Source organism: Pseudophryne corroboree, chromosome 3 (assembly GCF_028390025.1).
Source record: "Pseudophryne corroboree isolate aPseCor3 chromosome 3, aPseCor3.hap2, whole genome shotgun sequence".
NCBI classification, from domain to species: Eukaryota; Metazoa; Chordata; class Amphibia; order Anura; family Myobatrachidae; genus Pseudophryne; species Pseudophryne corroboree.
Genome location: NC_086446.1, coordinates 82,524,697 through 82,547,516, shown reverse-complemented (window position 1 = coordinate 82,547,516; position 22,820 = coordinate 82,524,697). Strand labels below are relative to the sequence as shown.

Genomic DNA, 22,820 nt, shown 5'->3' with positions numbered 1-22,820 from the left:
CACACTCTGGTGTATCTCATACTCATACTCCCCACTCCCCCCCCCCCCCCCCCCCCCACCCACAAACACACCCACACACACTATTGTGTATCTCATACGTAAGTACAAGGCATGTCCCCATAGTGATTCAGTCACTGATTAATGGCATGAAACCCAGGGTGACATTACACACAATCCTCCTTGTGTGCTAGCATGTGTGACTATGCATGATCCACTCTGAGCACTAATACTAACACAAAACATTCTGCACTTCAAAGGAAACACTACAGTACGTTCTTTTAATTTTATTTTGAGATAAGCCGTATTGTAGCTGTACAACTCCCCATGGGAAATAATTCAGGCTCTGGGGGTGTGTGATTTGGTGTGAAGCTGTGAATGCATATAAAATAGGCGAACCACATCTTCCTGCCTAGAAACATGATCCTACAAATGAGGATAATGGTGATCCCTTCTCATCTGCAAACTTAGGTGACAGCCAGGGAAGCTACAGAGTCTCCTAAGCTTGAAATGGCGCCTTACCAATGGCTAGACATTCTCTACTGATAACTCATAGTACTGGATGGAGGAGTCTATCTGGACTGACTTTTGCTCATTCTAACAAGCCATGTCATATGGACGGTGTTAAAAGTCTTTTCTCCGGCAGGGTCCACAGGTTATCCACAGGATAACAATGGGATATGATGGAGCGACAGCGGATTGGCACCAAACGATCACAAGCTTTCAGTCCTCCCAGGATGCAACGGGCTCGTCCATATATCCCCTCCCACTGGCTCAGGCAAATCAGTTTTTTGTTTGGTGCGGCAGGAGCCGGACCATGGTTACAGACTACACAAGATGATACATCAGATGATGATAGCTCTATATACTCTGCTTCATTTATGAAGAACAGGTAGAATGTATCAGCTCAGAGGATATAGCTGAATTAATTGGAGCAATGAAGGCTATTCTGTCCTTAGAGGATTTAGCAGAGCCAATGTTAAAAACTAAGGCACCTGTGTTTAACTGTCCCAAAACAGTTAGGGTTGAATTTCCAGGGTCAGATCAGCTGACGGAAATCATGGAGGAAGCTTGGGCTACACCCAATAAAAAAATACAGAATTCTAAAAAAATGGGATTCCTATTACCCTTTTCCAACTGGGGACTGTTTAAAAAGAGAGGTGCCTCCTAAGGTAGATACGCACGTCATTCGATTAGTGCGATAATCTATATTGCCTTTACCGTCAACATCATTAAATGATGTCACAGACAGAAGAGTGGATGGGTTTTTGAAAGCCATATTTTCTTTGTCAGGGGCAGTCATAAGGCCAACTATGGCCTCAGCTTGGATGGCAAAGGCGGTAGAAGAAGCGGCAATAGATATGGGTACTTTTGCTTCCAAAGCATCAGCCTTAACGGTAGCTGCTCGCAGAGCAATTTGGCTCCGTACATGGAAAGCTGATTCAGAATCTAAGAAGGTTCTGGAATCTTTGCCTTTTGTTGGGAATATTCTGTTTGGTAAGGAATTGACAGATATTCTGGAATCAGAAGCAGAATCCAAGAAGGTCAGATTTCCTGCCAATTATAACCCCAGGCCTAGGGGTTCGGTTTTTCGGCCATTTCGGTCGCAAGGAAAAACAAAAGGAAAAAGTGATTCTAAGCAGCCCCAATACAATAAGTTTGGTAAGGCAAAGAAGCAATGGGCCACCAGAGGGCCAGCTTCCAAACCAGAACATAAGCCATCAGCCTGATAGTGCGGGCCTCCGCCTGGGGGACCCCAGGGTAGGGGGCCGACTTCTTCAGTTTGCACACATATGGCAGCAATCGACAACAGATGCTTGGGTGCAAGAAGCGGTATCTCTGGGTTATGTTTTCCCTTTCAAGAAGCAGCCTCCTCGAAGGTTCTTCTGCACCAGTCCGTCTGGAATAGAGGCGAAGGCCAGAGCCCTGCAAGAAGCAGTTCAGAAATTGCTTCAGTCTGGAGTAATTATTCCAGTACCCCCTGCACAACGGGGGCAGGGTTTTTACTCCAACCTATTTTTGGTTCAGAAGCCAAATGGGTCGTTTTGGCCCATTCTCAATCTCAAAATGTTAAACAAATACATTTGGGTACCACGGTTCCACGTGGAGACGTTACGCTCCATAGTTTTGGCCATGGAACCAGGGGATTACATGGTATCTCTGGATATACAGGATGCTTACTTGCATGTTCCTATAGCATTGTCTCATCAGTGTTACCTCAGGTTCGCCATCCTCAAGCAACATTTTTAGTTCCAGGCCTTACCCTTTGGGTTGGCCACAGCCCCCAGAGTATTTACCAAGATTATGGCGGTTATGGCAGCTCATCTCCGCAAGCAGGGGATAAGAATTTTTCCATACCTCGTCGATCTTTTAATCCTGGCACAATCCCAGGAATTGCTCTTGAGCCATCTCCAACAGACAATAACTTGTCTACAGGATGGCTCAAAAATTGGGCAAAGTCATCTCTGATTCCGTCACAACTGATGATTCACTTGGGGGCTGTATTGGATTCAAGTCTGCAGAAAATATTTTTACCTCAGAACAAGATATCCAAGGTGCTGTTAATGACTTAGGAGTTGTTACACAGTCAAACAATATCAATTCACGCAGCAATGCGAGTGATGGGTTTGATGGTGTCAGCATTCGACATGGTGGAGTATGCACAATTCCACTCAAGACCTCTGCAGCGTCTGATTCTGTTCAGATGGAGTGGAGTACATCGGACAATAAAGAAACAGACGATGGTACTTCCAGTAAAGGTAAAAAGGTCGTTAGCCTGGTGGCTGCAGACATCCCATCTCGACAAGGGGAGACCCTTTTGGATATCGGATTGGGAGATCCTGACAACGGATGCCAGTCTTCAGGGCTGGGGAGCAGTGTCCGGAAAATTATGGTTCCAAGGACAGTGGTCCACAGAAGAAAGTTGCCTGCCAATAAACCTGTTGGAACTACGGGTCATATACATGGCACTGATTCAGGCAAAGGACACTCTGCAAGGAAAACCAGTCCAGATCCGCTCGGACAATGCGACAGCAGTAGCGTACCTCAACCATCAGGGAGGAACTCAGCCAAAAAGCAATGAAGGAGGTAAGTCACATTCTAAAGTGGGCAGAACTCCATCTTCCAGCCTTTTCCGCAGTGTTCGTGTCGGGAGTCCTAAACTGGGAAGCAGACTTTCTCAGTCGACACACCATTAAAGCAAGCGAATGGGCTCTACACCCGGAGGTTTTTCAGACTCTAGTAGACAAATGGGGGTTGCCAGAGATAGATCTCATGGCATCCCGTCTGAACAACAAAGTGCCCGCATATGGGTCAAGAACAAGGGATCCCGGAGCGATCTTTGTAGATGCCTTATCGGTAAAATGGGACTTTCATCTGGCTTATCTATTTTCTCCAATCATCCTGTTACCCAGGGTGGTGAGGAAAATAAAGCAAGCAAAGGGTGCCGTGATTCTAATAGCTCCAGCTTGGCCAAGAAGGCATTGGTACATAGATCTGCAGAGGATGTCGATGGATGCTCCACTTCTGCTCCCTCAACGTCCACATCTACTGATGCAGGGTCCTTGTTATCGCAGGCATCTGGATTGACTGTCTTTGACGGCGTGGCTGTTAAAACCTCTCCTGAAGTCAAGAGGATTCTCACAACAGGTAATTCAAACTATGCTCAGAGCAAGGAAACCCTCCTCATCTCGCATTTATCACAGAATATGGCGAGCCTATATTCATTGGTGCAGTGAAAAAAGTATGGACCCAAAATCTTTCAGAGTATCCAGGGTCTTAGATTTCCTTAAGGCAGGAATGGATAAGGGTTTGAAGGTGGCTTTCTTGAGAGTGCAAGTATCAGCATTGACTGTATGGTTTCAAAAGAAAATTGGCAATTTTACAGGATGTGCGTACTTTTTTCCAAGGAATGCTGCGCATTCAACCACCTTTTGTTCCTCCTGCAGTGCCTTGGGATTTAAGTCTGGTTCTCAAAGCCCTTCAAGGTGCTCCGTTTGAACCACTTAATAAAGTGGATCTTAAATGGTTGGCAGCTAAAGTACTCTTTCTACTGATTATGGCATCAGCTAGAAGAGTGTCAGATTTAGGAGCGCTGTCATGTAAATCTCCTTTTCTGATTTTTTTTTATCCAGATAAAGCTGTTCTCAGAACTAGGTCTGGTTATCTTCTTAAGGTGGTATCTAGATTTCACCTTAACTAAGAAATTGTAGTCCCGGCTTTTCAGGTATCTGGACTTTCTGCGGGAGAAGCATCACTGGACGTAGTCCGTGCATTAAGAATCTACGTGGATCATACCAGTGTCATCAGAAAGACAGATTCTTTCTTCATTCTCTGTTGATTTCACAAGAGGGGATGGCCTGCTACTAAACAGACGCTAGCAAGATGGCTTCGAATGACTATTTCAGAAGCATGTTCTCGAGCTGATCTCCCTGTTCCGTCTAATGTCTCTGCTCACTCTACTCGTAAGGTAGGTCCTTCATGGGCAGCACAACATGGTGCTTCAGCAGAACAGATATGTAAGGCAGCCACATGGTCTTCCATTAACACATTCATTAGACATTATGCCTTGGATACTTTTGCCTTTCATGACGCTGAGTTCGGGCGTAAGGTTCTCCTGCCTATTCAGGAGCGTCCCCACCACTAAAAATTGCTTTGGGAAATCCCATTGTTATCCTGTGGATAACCTGTGGACCCTGCCGGAGAAATATATGTTATGGTAAAAACTTACAGTTGATAGCGGTATTTCTCCTATGTCCACAGGTTTCCACCGGGATCCCACCCTGACGCACCTGATTTGAGGATCTTTATACTCACTAACCTCTTCCCTCTTGCATGGAAGGGTGTGTATGTGTGTGTTGTTCTCGCCTGAATAGGGTTCTACATAATGCTCCTGCCTAAATGCTTTGAAATCCAACTGATTTGCCTGAGCCAGTGGCGGGGATATATGGACGAGCCCGTTGCATCCTGGAAGGACTGAAAGCTTGTGATCGTTTGGTGCCAATCCGCTGTCGCTCCATCATATCCCATTGTTATCCTGTGGAAACCTGTGGACATAGGAGAAATACCGTTATCAATGGTAAGTTCTTACCATAACGTATATTTTCTGCACTTTAATGTGATCACCATGAGGTCGTAGAGCAAAACTTTAACCCCTTTTCTGCTGAGGGTTATCTCGCTTCTTTCTCCTGCAGGGTCCACAGGTTATCCACAGGATAAACATTGGGATATGAGGTAGCGTCAGCAGATTGGCACCAATGATCACAGACGCACCAGTCACACAGTCGCCTATGCTACGACTGGGTTCTTTTAGATAAACATTGTCTCAGATGGAAGCGGGAAATCCGTTCATGACGGGAAACTTGGAGGAAACTGGTCATGAAACGGGGGGGAGGGGCGACCAGGGGAGCGTCTTACTCCCCACTGCTGACTTCAACCCCAGGGATCGCAGCCTCACACTAGTCCCTGGAGCCTATGATCCCTGGGGCCTAGCGCTGGTGCACCCGAGGTGGCAGCCGTGTCAGCTACTGTTCGGTAGTCTCCTTCCGAAAACAGTGCGGCTGTGTCTTGCGTCTCCACCGCTAAGCAGAACCGACGCCTTACCTTCTCCCCGTGCTTTGGCGACGGCCTGGTAATGCCCGCTGGACTTGCTAATACATTCGACACAGACCCCCGCCGAAACAGCACTGTACATATGGGGTATATGGGTTGTTGTTTTTTTAACTTAAAAAAAAAACTATATTACATAAAGGAGACCCTCTTTTATTTTTATTCATTGTTAATAACTACTAAATGGCCACATTGTTTTTTTTTTTTTTAATTAATATTTTTATTAAAGAAGAGTCGAGTATGCAAGTACAGAACAAACAGGAGATGAAATGACAGCTCCAAGTAAATGCTTAATCACAAACCAGTTATCCCCTAGGGAATAACCAAATAATACAGAAACAAGGGAGTATTATGACAATACCAAGTATATGCATGTCTCGACCATCACAGTTTTTTATGTTTAAACAACAGACAAGTAAAAAAGAAAATAATAAGAAAGGTTCTAAGAAGAAGAGAGAGAAAAATAGTGGGGGAGAGAGGGAAAAGAGAGGGGGGGGGGATGGGAGAGTGGTGGTTCGTCAGAGAAACGAACTAGGTGAGTATATGAGATGGGAGAGTAATACTTCCCAGCTACAAATCATATCAACTGAACAACCGGGGTCTGTGTTTCATCTCTTATGTTTATTGGGACCTGTGTGGTGTAGAGAGCTGCTTCATACTGTGACCTATCCCATCAAATCCCGGTAGCGGGGGGCGTAGTATAGGTGAACCATGGTTCCCATATCCTCCTATATTTGTCCGATCTGTCATGTAAGGAGGCTGTGATTTTCTCCATCGTGGAGATATGCCAAATTTTTGCTATTAGCATGCTCCTAGGGGGAGTGTTGGTGTTTTTCCAATTTTTTGCTACCACACAGCGAGCTGCATGTAAGATTTGGAGAACTAAGCTGTTCGCCTGGTTATCTAGGTTGGGTAAAGGTAGGCCCAGCAGGGCTGACCATGGGCCTAGGGTTATCCGTGAGCCAAAGACAGAGCCTAAGAGAGCCTCCACCTGAGCCCAGAACGTGTGCATTTTGGGGCATGACCACCAGATGTGTATAAAGTCTCCAGTTTGGCCACATCCACGCCAGCACAGTGGGGAGGACCCGGGAAAGATCTTATGCATTGTTGCTGGGACCCGATACCATCTAGTGTAGACTTTATAAGAATTTTCCTTCACAAGAGAGGAAATTGATGATTGGGCTACTTTTTGTCTAATGGTTTCCCATGAGTCTTCATCAGGTGGAGGGCCTAGGTCCTGCTCCCACTTACGTTCATGGGGGAGAATGTTTGTTGCCTTCAGGGAACGTAATAATGCGTAGAGTATAGAGATAATACCCTGCCGCATAGGAGAGTAAATGCATAGCCGCTCCAAGGGGGTGAGTTGGCGAATAACCTGGGCTTTGGGCAGGGAGCTTAAAAAGGAGCGGAGCTGTAAATATTCATAAAATACGGGTTGGGAGATATCGTATCTGTCACATAAAGATTGTAGGGAACGCCATGAGGATCCGTCTATAAAATCAAATATAAGACCCGGGCGTGGGTTCAGATGAAGCCACGAATGAGATTGCAAAGTGGAACCTGGGGGGAAGTCCCTGTTATCCCAGATGGACGTGATAGGAGATGGGAAAGTGGACAGGCCATAATGTCGAATGCAGAAAAACCACAAGGCGCAGGTGAGTTTTGTCGAAGGGACACAAGTTTGTAATGACCGTAGTGGCTTGGTCGGTGAGAGGAGGGAGACCAAGGAGGAGACCCCGGCCGCCAGAAGCTCGATTCGGATCCAAGGCAGGTGGGGGGCAGGGGAGAACCATGCCAGAGCCTGACTCAGGTGGGTTGCATGATAATATTTACGAATATCCGGCAATCCCCTACCTCCCGCCAGCGGGTCACGTATCAGAGTGGAGGTCTTGATTCTAGGGGGCTTACCAGACCATATAAATTTAACAAATAGCTTCTGCATTCGACATAAGGCCTCAGCGGGGATGCCCACGGGGATTGTTTGGATCAGATATAGGATCCTCGGGAGAACGTTCATTTTAATTGAAACTATCCGTCCAAACCAGGCTATAATCTGTTTGTCCCAAGCTCTAAGGTCAGACTCTATACACTTGAAGAGGGCAGGGAAGTTTTCAGAGTATAGAGAGTCGTAGGAGTTTGTGATGTACACGCCAAGGTACTTGATTTTCTTGGAGCGCCAAGAGAAGTTATAGTTAACAGCTAGGAGAGATCTGGTATTCTCATCAAGATGCAGTGGAAGGGCTTCCGATTTGGAGTAATTAATACGATATCCAGAGTAATGAGAGTATAATGAGAGGGTTTTAAATAGGTTAGGGATGGATATATTGGGAGAGGAGATAGTCAAGAGGACATCATCTGCGAATAATGACAATTTGAATTCCTCCCCACCAACATGGATGCCTTTGATATCAGGGTTGGCCCTAACCATACACGCCAAAGGTTCGATCGTCATGGCAAAAATTAGTGGTGACAAGGGACACCCCTGGCGTGTACCGTTGCTAATGTGAAAGAGTTGAGAGTCCTTGCCGTTGACCCGAACTCTAGCGGAGGGATTGGAGTAAAGTGCCTGGATGCCCTGAAGTAAGCTTCCCCCCAGACCGAATCTACGTAGAGTGGCAAACATGAAAGGCCATAGTATTTTGTCAAAAGCCTTCTCTGCGTCTAGCGAAAGAAGGATGGAAGGTAATTTAGTTTTGTTAATAAGATGGACCAGATTAATAGTTCTTCGTGTATTGTCTCTGGCTTGTCGGCCTGGGATGAAGCCCACCTGGTCAGCGTGTATTAAGCGCGGGAGAACTGGGTTTAATCTTAAGGCTATAATTTTGGCGAATAACTTAATATCGTTATTTAATAAGGAAATGGGGCGGTAGCTGGCGCAGGAGTTGGGATCTTTCCCAGGTTTATGGATTAAAACTATTCGTGCCTCTAAGGTACGGGGTGATAGAGGATTACCACTTAGGAAACCATTGAAGAGCCGGCAAAGGTGGGGCAGAATCGTCCCCTTAAATTTCTTATAATAAGTAATTGACATCCCATCAGGTCCAGGGGCCTTACCTGGTTTCTGAGTTTTAAGTGCGTTCTCTATTTCTTCGATAGTGATCTCTGAGCCTAATTGGGACACTGTCGCGCCGCTCAGTGACGGTAGGTTACATTTGTCTAGGAGGGCGTCAATTCCCTTTTCAAGTCTCGGTGATGAGGGGGGGGTAATTTCCGAGTTGTACAGCAATTTGTAAAATTCTTCGAATTCACCCAGAATGCGGTCAGGATCATGGGTCAGAGCCCCTTGTTTGGTGCGAATGGATAAGATATTTTTGGAAGAGATCTGAGCCCTCCGTTTTCTGGCTAATAGTTTATCCGCCTTATCCCCTTTTTCGTAGTAAATCTGGTTAAGACGTCTAAGGCACATTTCAGTCTTATGAGACAACAGTAAATTAAGATCGCCTCTGGTTTTAAGTACCTTCTCTAAATCAGCAGGGTCTAGAGAGGACTTATGCACTTCCTCCAATTGGTGGAGCCGAGTAGATAACTCCAGAATCTTTTGGGAGCGCTGCTTGGTGATCCTGGCCGCAGTCTGGATGAAGTGGCCCCGGAGGACCGCCTTGTGTGCCTCCCACAGGGTCAAATCGGATATGCCGGGGGTTTGGTTCTCATTGAAGTAATCAGTTAATACCTGATTAGTTTGCTGTAACACTTCAGGTTGTTGGAGGAGGGCATCGTTAAGCGACCAGGAGGGGGGGGAAGGAGTGCGAGCTAGCCCAGTCAAAGTCAGAGAAATTGGGGCGTGATCAGACCACGTGATTGGATAAATACAGCAGTTCTGAATTCTAGATGTTAGATCTCTCCCGACCATAATCATATCAATTCTAGTATATAGATTATGGACTGGGGAATAGAATGTGTAATCCTTAATTAGGGGATCGACAACCCTCCAGGAGTCAAATAGAAGGTGATTTTTGAGCAGCGACTGTAGGGCTCTAGAGTTGCGGGTGCTGAGATGGGACTGGGACCGTGGGAGGGGATGGGAGCGATCCAGACTATGGTGTAGTATGGTGTTAAAATCTCCTGCTATTAAGAGGTCACCTTTCCTACACTGGGCGATTTTGGAGTCTAAGGAAGCAAAGAACGAGGCCTGGTTAATATTGGGAGCGTAGACATTAACCATGGTGATAGGAACATTATTAAGTTTACCTACTATAATGAGAAACCTACCGCGCCCATCCTTAATGATTCGGTCTGATTCCAAATGTAAATGAGCGGGGATCAAAATGGCGACCCCTCTTTTCTTTTGAGTGCGATCACAGGCGTGTATGGCAACGGGGTGGCGTCTAGAACGTAGTTCAGGGTGGGAAGTCCCTTTGAAATGCGTCTCCTGAAGGAATACCAGATCTCCCCTCACCTGCTTCAGAAAAATAAATAATTTGGACCTCTTTTGAGGGCTATTGAGGCCCTTCACATTGTAGGATATTACGTTAACAGACATAGTGTTACAAGTGTAAGTATAGCATGAGTAATCTTAAAGAACCATAAGTAGTCTCCCTGTGGAACAAGGGGAGCGAGGGGAAGAGGATGAGCGGGAAGTGGGGGAAGAAAGGAGAGGAGAAGAAAAAGAAGAAGAAAGAGAAGAAAAATCAAAAGAGTCACAAAAAGACATTTAAGAAACTGTAACATAAACAAATAGAATTGACCGAGCCATCGACCCATTGTACGTTGCGTACGGGTCCGTATGTTTGAGCACCCGTATGGGGAATGTAAGGGAGAAGAGAACTCCCTTATGCTCAAAACTGACTATGGAGGCTCGGTGGAGGGCGCGGCTCCGGCCACCGGGACGCCCACCAGTTAAACATAGGGGGGGGCGACCAAGGGGGTCGTTGCAACAGCCCGTCACAATGGACCATCATTGGAATTACATAAGTAAATAAGTGAATAATCTCAGCTCAAGAAAAAGTTCTTAAACCTCTAAACTAGTTTATAAAACAGTAACATTTAACGTATAGTGACCCAATAGCACATCTGTGCAGAGATTTTCACGGCGGGTCATGACTTGTAGAAGTTTTCTCCGGAACTGTCGACCAAAGACGTCTAGGTGCTCGCTGAGGGAGGGGTGAGTTTGGAGAATGTCGGAGATCTGGAGCATCCCGTGGAGAGGAAGGTTTGCTGGCCTCCGGGGGGGGTAAGTTCAGTCTCAACAGGAGCCTATGGGCCTCTTCTTTGGATCGTGCCAACAATCTCTTCCCATCCAGTTGTACAATTAAGGCAAAAGGAAAGCCCCATCTGTAGCGGATTTGATTATTCCTGAGGATTTGGGTGTACTCCCTCAAATCGAAGCGCCTTTTGAGAGTAGTAGGGGATAAGTCCTGAAACACCAGTAGCTTATGTGATTCGAATAGACATACGTCTTTATTCCGGGCAGCCGACAAAATTTTCTCTTTAGTTTTGAAATAGTGACAGCGCAAAACTACGTCTCGTGGGGGAGACGAGGTTGAGGGCTTTTGACGCAGTGAGCGATGGGCTCTGTCCAAGAGGAACTGCTCACAAGGAGTGTCCGGTAGAAGGTGTTGAAAGAACCTGAGGAGGAAGGCCTCCAGTTGGGCTGATTCTACTGACTCTGGGATATATTTAATACGCAAGTTGTTACGTCGCGCGCGGTTATCAGCGTCCTCTTGTTGGTCCTGGAGTAGGTATATATCCTCCTGCATGACTTGTACCGAGTGCTCCAGCTCCTGTTGGAAGGTGATAACTTCATCGATTTTCTGTTCCACATCATTAGTGCGGGCCCCAAGATCAGATATCTCGACCTTAAGGCCGGAGATGGCTTTGTGGATCTCCGAGTGAAAAGCCTGCTTCAGCGACTTCATTTCTGTTAAAATTGAGGAGAAGCAATCTTTCATGGAGGGTTCAGGGGCTGACGGATCTTCCTCAGATTCCGAAACCAGGTCAGAGGGGGGGGCAATTGGAGGTTTGGCCGCACTAGACTTCATCTTGGAAATAAAGGTCGAGATTTCCGCCGACGCTGTGGTTTTCTTAGACTTGGATTTAGATTTAGGCATAGTGTAGGACAGTCCCGGGGATAATGAAAGTCATAGGTCACAGCTGAGGTATAACGTAAGTAATTAGTGATCCATCATGTAGGCTGCATGGAGATAGAACATGAGAAGACCCCCCGGGTCGCACCCATAGGGACTCAGCAGGACATTCCCCCGCTTAAAGAGATCATGGGGGACTAGGGTGTCATATAGAGAGAATCGCCGGCATTGGGTAGGGGGGGTGGCACCCCCGGACTTTAGGTTGTGATATAGGAAGAGTCCAGTGCCTTGAGATAGATACAGGAAGCCCCAGTTATATGTGGTTATAGGTGGCACTTAGGGGGAGAGTGAGTGAGAAGGGATCTAATGAAAAAAGGCCTCACAAAAAGGGCCAGGAGGTACCTCCCGTGGTCAGGTTTAGAGCAAATGTTGGAGAGAGGGATGGTGTGCCAGCGTGTGTGGGGGCGAGCTAACCTCAGTCAGGACCCCCTGAAGTACCGTGCGTGCTCAACTCTGTGGGTCCAGGAGGGAGAGGGAGCAGGGCTCAGCAGTCAGGTGGAGCGTGTTTGCACAGAGCCCTGGAGCTTGTCACCTCGGGTCGCACGTCCCGCCGGGCCGGATCATCCACACCTCGCCGGGTGCAGGGCTGAGCGTCGTCGACCCCGGCACGAGACCGACGCCCACTGAGTCCGGTCTGGAGGACGGGAGACAGCCCCCAAAGATGATCCCAGTCAGAGCCGTCACCTGGTGGCCGGCCGTGAGGGAGACGTCTGCGGTCACACGCTGAGTGCGGCTGGATGTGGCAGAAGCGGGAGTAGGTAAGCGTTGGTGGGGGAGAGCAGGAGTGTGACGTTCTGCCGGGTCCCGCAGCCGCAGTCTCTCCCGGGTTATAAGAAAGTTTAATGCTGGGGGGGCATTAGAACATATATAGAGCCCCTGTGGTGCGAGAGGATGGCAATCCGTTCAGCTCAGTTGTGCCCAGAAGCAGGGAGGGGGGGGGAAGGGCAGACGCCAGCATCCGTGGGAATAGATGAATGGGGCACCCCAGCGATCAGGTGAGGACCGCGGGTCGGGGGCCACCTGACAGGTGAGAACGGAGGAGGGTCGAGGGTTGTAGGGGCCCCACCGCCAGGCGCCAGTGATGAGGCAGCAGGTGTAGGTGCTGCGCTGCTGCGTTCCCCTCCGGCGTTCAGCGCGGAGTGTCCCGCAGCAGCCTCCAGCCGGCCTCGAGTGCGGGTAACGGTGGGGGAGATGTTGTGTTGGGGGAGCAGCTCACCTCAGGGTATATTGAAGGCTGCAGAGTCCCTGGACCGCCGCTCTGCCTCAGGGTCCGAGAACCAAAATGGCCGCCGCTCCCGGAGCTCCGGGTCCCCGGCGTCTGTGCTCCGGCCGATTCCCCCTCTCCTCTGCCACCTCTGATGCAGCGTCAGTCTGGGGGAGCGTGTGTCGGCTCCCAGGGGATCCACTTCAGGGCGCTGGAGAACACCGTAGGGCTGGGGCTGAGGTTCCGTACGGCCCGCCGCTGGTCCTTCCTAAATTTAGGCCCCGGCTTCGGAGTGGTGGGTAGGCCGCAACCCGCAGGAGCCGGTAAACCGGCTCCCCGATTCCGCAACACTATCCCACCACCGCTGAGTGTTCCCTCCGTCAGGGGGAACAAGTTTGGAGGGGTTTTCTGAGGCAGGAGGTAGTTATTGAGGGCAAATCACCTCAATTTCTGCAGAGCTCTGAACTTGTGCTGCCTATCGATTCAGCCTCCAGGCCACGCCCCTGGCCACATTGTTTTAAAGACAGGATTCCCTGCTCTCCATAGTGGCCTAAATCAGTGGTTCTCAACCTCGGTCCTCAAGTACACCCAACAGTTCATGTTTTCCAGGTCTCCTCACAGGATTGCAAGTGAAATAATTTGCTCCACCTGTGGGTCTTTTAAAATGTGTCAGTGAGTAATGAATACACCTGTTCAACTGCTCGGTGACCTGGAAAACATGAACTGTTGGGGATACTTGAGGACCGAGGTTGAGAACCACTGGCCTAAATCATGTGATTAGTTCAATATGGGGGAGATAGGACACATACACATTATTTGATAATTGAAAAAACAATGTACTCAGTATCTGTGCGTCTCTTACAGATGGATCCAGTAACAGAGATACCCCAGAGAGATGTCCCCGTCCTCTGTATTCCCAGGACTGTACAGAGGAGAATCACAGGACCCCACAGAGGGATCAGGTAGGTGTATTTGGTGTTTTTGCAAATACTGATATCACAGGGACTATTCATTGTATGATCTATAGAGAGAAGCCGTGTACACTGATATCTACTCTTTACTCTTGAGAAAGTCGGACATTTTTAATGTGTTCTTGTTTTATGGGTTACTTAGGGTAATAACCTGGCTGACATTAAGGAAGAAGATAAGAAGGGAGAAGAGACGCATGTGAAGGATGACCAGCAGTGTAAGGAAGAGGAAATCCCTACAGATATCAGTACAGGTGAGTAATAATCACTTTTCTCTAACGTCCTAGTGGATGCTGGGGCCTCCGTAAGGACCATGGGGAATAGACGGGCTCCGCTGGAGACAGGGCACTTTAAGAAAGAATTAGGAATACTGGTGTGCACTGGCTCCTCCCTCTATGTCCCTCCTCCAGACCTCAGTTTGAATCTGTGCCCGGATGAGCTGGGTGCACTTTAGTGAGCTCTCCTGAGCTTGCTGAATAGAAAGTATTTTGTTAGTTTTTTTTATTTTCAGAGAGATCTGCTGGCAACAGACTCTCTGCTACGTGGGACTGAGGGGAGAGAAGTAGACCTACTCACTGTGGATAGGTCGTGCTTCTTAGGCTACTGGACACCATTAGCTCCAGAGGGATCGAACACAGGAACGCACCCTTGGTCGTCCGATCCCAGAGCCGCGCCGCCGTCCCCCTCGCAGAGCCAGAAGCCGGCGTGAGAAGCAAGAAGACTTCGAAAGCGGCGGCAGAAGACTCCTGTCTTCATATGAGGTAGCGCACAGCACTGCAGCTGTGCGCCATTGCTCCCACATTAAACCCGCACACTCCGGTCACTGTAGGGTGCAGGGCGCAGGGAGGGGCGCCCTGGGCAGCAATTAAGTACCTCTTGGCATAAAAGAGCATATATACAGTTGGGCACTGTATATATGCATGAGCCCCCGACATTATTTTACACAAAATCGCGGGACAGAAGCCCGCCGCTGAGGGGGCGGGGCTTCTTCCTCAGCACTCACCAGCACCATTTTCTCTCCACAGCTCCGCTGAGAGGAAGCTCCCCAGGCTCTCCCCTGCAGAATCACGGTAGAAAGAGGGTAAAAAGAGAGGGGGGGGGGGCACATAAATTTAGCGCAAAATCAGTGTATACAGCAGCTACTGGGTAAACACTAAGTTACTGTGTAATTCCTGGGTCATATAGCGCTGGGGTGTGTGCTGGCATACTCTCTCTCTGTCTCTCCAAAGGGCCTGGTGGGAGTTCTGTCCTCAAATAGAGCATCCCCTGTGTGTGTGGTGTGTTGGTACGCTTGTGTCGACATGTTTGACGAGGAAGGCTACGTGGAAGCAGATCAGGTACAGATGAATGTGGTATCGCCGCCGACACCCGATTGGATGGATATGTGGAAGGTTTTAAATGATAATGATAATTCCTTGCATAAAAGGTTGGATAAGGGACAGTCAGGGTCTCAACCCATGCCTGACCCTACAACGCAGGGGCCGTCAGGGTCTCAGAAGCGTCCACTATCCCAAATAGTTGACACAGATATCGACACGGATTCTGACCCCAGTGTCGATGGCGATGATGCAAAGTTGCAGCCTAAAATGGCTAAAGCCATCCGCTACATGATTATAGCAATGAAGGATGTTTTACACATCTCAGAGAAAAAAACAGTCCCTGACAAGAGGGTTTATATGTTTGGGGAAAAAAGGCATGAGGTGACCTTTCCCCCTTTACATAAGGTAAATGAGTTATGTGAAAAAGCTTGGGAATCTCCAGATAGGAAAGTGCAGATTTCCAAACGGTTGCTTATGGCGTATCCTTTCCCGCCAACGGACAGGTTACGCTGGGAATCCTCCCCTAGGGTAGACAAAGCTTTGACACGCTTATCTAAGAAGGTAGCCCTGCCGTCACAGGATACGGCCACCCTAAAGGATCCTGCGGAAAGAAAGCAGGAAGGTATTCTGAAGTCCATTTATACACATTCAGGTACTCTGCTAGGGCCGGCAATTGCGTCGGCCTGGATGTGTAGTGCTGTCGCAGCATGGACAAATACTTTATCTGAGGAACTTGATACCTTGGACAAGGATACTATATTACTGACCCTGGGGCATATAAAAGACGCTGTCCTATATATGAGAGATGCCCAGAGAGATATTACCCTACTGGGCTCCAGAATAAATGCAATGTCGATTTCGGCCAGAAGGGTCCTGTGGACTCGGCAATGGACAGGTGATGCCGACTCAAAACAGCACATGAAGGTTTTACCTTATAAGGGTGAGGAATTGTTTGGGGACGGTCTCTCGGACCTAGTTTCCACAGCTACGGCTGGGAAGTCAAATTTTTTGCCATATATTCCCTCACAACCTAAGAAAGCACCGTATTACCAAATGCAGTCCTTTCGATCGCAAAGAGGCAAGAAAGTCCGAGGTGCGTCCTTTCTTGCCAGAGGCAGGGGTAGAGGAAAGAAGCTGCACAATACAGCTAGTTCCCAGGAACAGAAGTCTTCCCCGGCTTCCACTAAATCCACCGCATGACGCTGGGGCTCCACAGGTGGAGCCAGGATCGGTGGGGGCGCGTCTCCGACATTTCAGCCACCAGTGGGTCGCTCACGGGTGGATCCCTGGGCTATACAGATTGTATCTCAGGGATACAAGCTGGAATTCGAAGTGATGCCTCCTCACCGTTACCTCAAATCGGCCCTGCCAGCTTCCCCCTTGGAGAGGGAAATAGTGTTAGCGGCAATTCACAAATTATATCTCCAGCAGGTGGTGGTGAAGGTGCCCCTCCTTCAACAGGGAAGGGGTTACTATTCCACAATGTTTGTGGTACCGAAACCGGATGGTTCGGTCAGACCCATTTTGAATTTAAAATCCCTGAACATTTACCTGAAAAGGTTCAAGTTCAAGATGGAATCGCTCAGAGCGGTCATTGCAAGCCTGGAAGAGGGGGATTTTATTGTGTCTCTGGACATAAAGGATGCTTACCTGCATGTCCCCATTTATCCACCTCATCAGGAGTACCTCAGATTCGTGGTACAGGATTGTCATTACCAATTCCAGACGTTGCCGTTTGGTCTCTCCACGGCACCGAGAATATTTACCAAGGTAATGGCGGAGATGATGGTGCTCCTGCGAAAGCAAGGAGTCACAATTATCCCATACTTGGATGATCTCCTCATAAAGGCGAGGTCCAGAGAGCAGTTACTGATCAGCGTAGCACGCTCTCGGGAAGTGTTACACCAGCACGGCTGGATTCTGAATATTCCAAAGTCGCAGCTGATTCCTACGACGCGTCTGCCCTTCCTGGGCATGATTCTGGACACAGACCAGAAGAAGGTTTTTCTACCGACGGAGAAGGCTCAGGAACTCATGACACTGGTCAGAGACCTCTTAAAGCCAAAACGGGTGTCGGTGCATCACTGCACGCGAGTCCTGGGGAAGATGGTGGCATCATACGAGGCTATTCCCTTCGGCAGGTTCCATGCGAGGACCTTTCAATGGGATCTGTTGGACAAGTGGTCCGGATCACATCTACAGATGCATCGGCTGATCACCCTATCCCCCAGGGCCAGGGTGTCTCTTCTGTGGTGGCTGCAGAGTTCTCACCTTCTCGAGGGTCGCAGATTCGGCATTCAGGACTGGGTCCTGGTGACCACGGATGCAAGCCACCGAGGGTGGGGGGCAGTCACACAGGGAAGAAATTTCCAGGGTCTGTGGTCAAGTCAGGAGACTTGCCTTCACATCAATATCCTGGAACTAAGGGCCATATACAACGCCCTAAGTCAAGCGGAGACCCTGCTTCGCGACCAATCGGTGCTGATTCAATCAGACAACATCACCGCAGTGGCTCATGTAAACCGCCAAGGCGGCACAAGGAGCAGAGTGGCGATGGCGGAAGCCACCAGGATTCTTCGCTGGGCAGAGAATCACGTGAGAGCACTGTCAGCAGTGTTCATTCCGGGAGTGGACAACTGGGAAGCAGACTTCCTCAGCAGGCACGACCTCCACCCGGGAGAGTGGGGACTTCATTAAGAAGTCTTCGCGCAGATTGCCAGTCGGTGGGAGCGGCCACAGGTGGACATGATGGCATCCCGCCTCAACAAAAAACTACAGAGGTATTGCGCCAGGTCAAGAGACCCTCAGGCAATAGCTGTAGACGCACTAGTGACACCGTGGGTGTTCCAGTCGGTTTATGTGTTTCCTCCTCCTCCTCCTCCCATACCCAAGGTACTGAGAATCATAAGAAAAAGAGGAGTGAGAACAATACTAATTGTTCCGGATTGGCCAAGAAGGACTTGGTATCCAGAGCTGCAAGAAATGCTCACAGAGGACCCATGGCCTCTGCCTCTAAGGCAGGATCTGTTGCAGCAGGGGCCCTGTCTGTTCCAAGACTTACCGCGGCTGCGTTTGACGGCATGGCGGTTGAACGCCGGATCCTAGCAGAAAAAGGGATTCCGGATGAGGTTATTCCTACGCTAATAAAGGCTAGGAAAGACGTGACGGCTAAACATTATCACCGTATATGGCGAAAATATGTTGCTTGGTGTGAGGCCAGGAATGCCCCTACAGAGGAATTCCAGCTGGGCCGTTTCCTTCACTTCCTACAGTCGGGAGGGACTTTGGGCCTAAAATTGGGGTCCATTAAGGTCCAGATTTCGGCCCTCTCAATTTTCTTTCAAAAAGAACTGGCTTCTCTGCCTGAAGTTCAGACGTTTGTAAAGGGAGTGCTGCATATTCAGCCCCCGTTTGTGCCTCCAGTGGCACCTTGGGATCTTAACGTGGTGTTGAGTTTCCTGAAATCACACTGGTTTGAGCCACTTAAAACCGTGGAGTTAAAATATCTCACGTGGAAGGGGGTCATGCTATTAGCCTTGGATTCGGCGAGGCGTGTGTCAGAATTGGCGGCTTTGTCACATAAAAAGCCCCTATCTGGTTTTCCATATGGATATAGGGCAGAATTGCGGACTCGTCCGCAATTTCTGCCAAAAGTAGTGTCCTCTTTTCATATGAACCAATCTATTGTGGTGCCTGTGGCTACTCGTGACTTGGAGGATTCCGAGTTACTGGATGTAGTCAGGGCTTTGAAGGTTTATGTCGCCAGAACGGCTAGAGTCAGGAAAACTGAGTCGCTGTTTATCCTGTATGCATACAACAAGCTGGGTGCTCCTGCTTCAAAGCAAACTATTGCTCGCTGGATCTGTAACACGATTCAGCAGGCTCATTCTGCGGCTGGCTTGCCGCCTCCAAAATCAGTAAAAGCCCATTCCACAAGGAAGGTGGGCTCTTCTTGGGCGGCTGCCCGAGGGGGTCTCTGCATTACGGCTTTGCCGAGCGGCTACTTGGTCGGGTTCAAACACCTTTGCAAAGTTCTACAAGTTTGATACCCTGGCTGAGGAGGACCTTGAGTTTGCTCATTCGGTGCTGCAGAGTCATCCGCACTCTCCCGCCCGTTTGGGTGCTTTGGTATAATCCCCATGGTCCTTACGGAGTCCCCAGCATCCCCTAGGACGTTAGAGAAAATAAGATTTTACTTACCGGTAAATCTATTTCTCGTAGTCCGTAGTGGATGCTGGGCGCCCGTCCCAAGTGCGGACTTCTTCTGCAATACTTGTATATAGTTATTGCTTAAATAAGGGTTATTTTATAGTTGCATCAGGTTTATCTGATGCTCTGTTGTTGTTCATACTGTTAACTGGGTAAGTTTATCACGAGTTATAAGGTGTGATTGGTGTGGCTGGTATGAGTCTTGCCCTGGATTCCAAAATCCTTTCCTTGTACTGTCAGCTCTTCTGGGCACAGTTTCCTTAACTGAGGTCTGTAGGAGGGACATAGAGGGAGGAGCCAGTGCACACCAGTATTCCTAATTCTTTCTTAAAGTGCCCTGTCTCCAGCGGAGCCCGTCTATTCCCCATGGTCCTTACGGAGTCCCCAGCATCCACTACGGACTACGAGAAATAGATTTACCGGTAAGTAAAATCTTATTATTACAGAGATGGGTCACATATTCTCCTTGTTCTGTCACTACAGCATCTAATTCTATTAGCAGTTTCTTATATAGCGCAGCATATTCCGTTACGCTTTACAATTAGAACAGTTATAGAACAAAACTGGGCAAAGACAGACAGACATAGAGGTAGGAAGGCCCTGCTCGCAAGCTTACAATCTATAGGGAAATAGGCATTGATACACAAGGATAGATGCTACCTGTTACATAATGGTTCCCCAGATTGCTAGGTTCTTAATGGGTTGTATGATGTGATCACCCAGCAATGTTGGAAGACAAAATGTGAGGTTATGTAGACTTGTACAGAGGGGATGTAACTGGATACGGAAGCATTGAAGGTTATGTGTGTGGGTCTGGAATTTGGTAGGCTTGTCTGAAGAGATGAGTTTTCAGGGAACGTTTAAAGGTTTGGAGACTAGAGTAGAGTCTTATTGTGCGTGGGAGGGCATTCCACAGAGCGGGTGAAGCCCGGGTAAAGTCCTGTAATTTTGAGTGGGAACAGGTAATAGATGTGGATGCGAGACGCAGATCTTGTGCAGAGCGGAGAGGTCTGGTAAGGAGATATTTTGAGATGAGTGAGGAGATGTATGATGGTGCAGTTTGGTTAATAGCCTTGTATGTAAGTAAAAGTATTTTATATTTGACACGGTAGAATACCGGTAACCAATGGAGGGACTGACAGAGCGGATCAGCAGATGAAGAACATCTGGCGAGGAAGATTGGCCTTGCAGCTTCATTTAAAATGGATTGAAGTGGTGAGAGCCTATGTTTGGGAAGACCAGTTAGGAGACTATTACAATAATCAATGCGGGAGATGATTAGTGCATGGATTAGAGTTTTTGCAGTGTCTTGTGTAAGATAAGGGCGTATTTTGGATATGTTTTTAAGGTGCATGTAACATGATTTAGAGACAGATTGAATGTGTGGAACAAAGGACAGTTCAGAGTCAAGGGTGACACCTAGGCAGCGAGCTTGTGGGGTAGGGTGGATAGTTGCATTGTCAACAGTTATGGAGATATCATGTTGGTAACTACTCTTAGCTGGTGGGAAAATAATTAATTCTGTTTTGGAAATATTGAGTTTGAGGTGGCGAGATGACATCCAAGATGAAATGGCAGACAGGCATCCAGTGACACGAGCCAATACAGATGGTGACAAATCTGTGGAGGATAGGTAGATTTGAGTATCATCCGCGTACAAATGATACTGAAATCCGAAGGAGCTGATAAGTTTACCAAGAGAGGAGGTAGAGATTGAGAAAAGCAGAGGACCTGAGACTGAGCCTTGCAGTACTCCAACTGATAGAGTTAGAGAAGAGGAGGTAGATTCAGAGAAGTGAACACTGAAAGAGCGATTAGATAGGTAGGATGAGAACCAAGTAAGGGCTGTGTCCTGAAGACCTAGGGATTGTAGTGTTTGTATGAGAAGAGAGTGGTCAACGGTGTCAAAAGCAGCAGAGAGATCTAGAAGAATAAGTAGTGTGTAATGGCCTTTTGATCTAGCAGTGACTAGATTATTCACTACTTTGGTCAGTGCCGTCTCTGTGTAGTGTTGGGCACGAAAGCCTGACTGAAGTGGGTCCAATAAGTTGTGGGAGTTAAGAAAGTGTGTAAGGCGAGTGTAGGCAAGTCTGTCAAGTAGCTTGGAGGGACTGGGTAGCTCAGAAATGGGACGGTAGTTAGAGAGTGTGTTTGGGTCAGAGTTGTGTTTTTTTAGAATGTGAGTAATCACTGCATGTTTAAACGGGATGCAGTCATTTTACCTCCAAGCAAAAACCCGACATTCAAAATCCCGACACCAATTGACCGATGGTCAAAATCCCGACATGGACAAAATACCGACATTTAAAATACCGACAAGGTCAAAATACCGACATGAGTTTTTCATGATTTTCTTCATTGAAATCGACTTGTTCATACTTTACCATCCCAGTGGACCTAGAGGGGGAATATAATAGTGTGCCGAGCGCAGCGAGGCACCGTGCCCGAAGCATGGCGAGCGCAGCGGTACACTTTATATGGTGTCCATGTTGACTTATGTCGACATGCACACACAAAAACAACAAAAACCGCATGTCGGTATTTTGACCTTGTCGGTATTTTAAATGTCGGTATTTTGTCCATGTGGGGATTTTGACCTTGTCGGGATTTTGACCATCGGTCAATTGGTGTCGGGATTTTGAACGTCGGGATTTTGATTGGAGGTATTTCATACCGATCCCGTTTAAACAGAGAGGGAAAGATACCAGTAGAGAGAGAGATTACAGATTTTAGTTAAGGTTGGGATAAGCACAGGAGACAGTTTTACTGACCTATGAGGGTATAGGATCAAGAGGAGAGGTAGTGGAGTAGGAGGATGAAAAGAGTGTTGATACTTCATCTTCACTTGTGGGATCAAATGAAGAGAAAGTGCCAGAGGGTTCATGTAGGGAATTGAGCAGGTCACTGGCTGAGTTAGAGCATACCATTTCATCTCGGATTTTATCAATCTTATCCTTGAAGTAGTAAGCAAGTTCTTGTGCACTGATAGTAGCTAGTGGGGGAGGTGAGGGAGGGTAAAGAAGTGATTTAAATGTATTAAAAAGTCGCTTGGGGTTGGTGGCATGATAAGAGATGAGAGATTGAAAATATGTTTGTTTGGCAGTGTCCAGGGCCTGACGATAGGAGTGGTAGGTAGTTTTTTTTTTTTTTTTTAACATAATTTTTATTCGTGGGATCACAAAATACAAACAGGAAACAACAAGTGACAATAATAGCATAGTACATTGCAAATACATCCTGACAGTAGGTACGTATATAGAATTTCAAAAAAAAGGTGATCCATTATTGACCCAAGAAGCGGGTAATATAAAACAAAAAGAATGGCAGCCGAAAGTTCAGCTGACTGATATTAAGGAGTAGTGCAGGAGAAGATAGAGAGAAAGAAAGAAGCAGAGAGATAGAATAGGATAGGGAGGGTTCCATCAGTTACAGC

General features: G+C 47.8%; 1 protein-coding gene across 2 annotated transcripts in view; it reads left to right on the top strand.

Moving 5' to 3' along the window:
* LOC135054815 (gastrula zinc finger protein XlCGF26.1-like) overlaps positions 1–22,820 on the top strand; it is a 43,639-nt gene that overhangs the window by 9,283 nt on the left and 11,536 nt on the right. For both annotated transcript variants that reach the window (XM_063958187.1, XM_063958186.1), the window contains exons 6-7: positions 13,756–13,853; positions 14,005–14,113. In XM_063958187.1, coding sequence (XP_063814257.1) covers positions 13,756–13,853; positions 14,005–14,113 — 207 coding nt within the window. The remainder of the gene's footprint in view (positions 1–13,755; positions 13,854–14,004; positions 14,114–22,820) is intronic.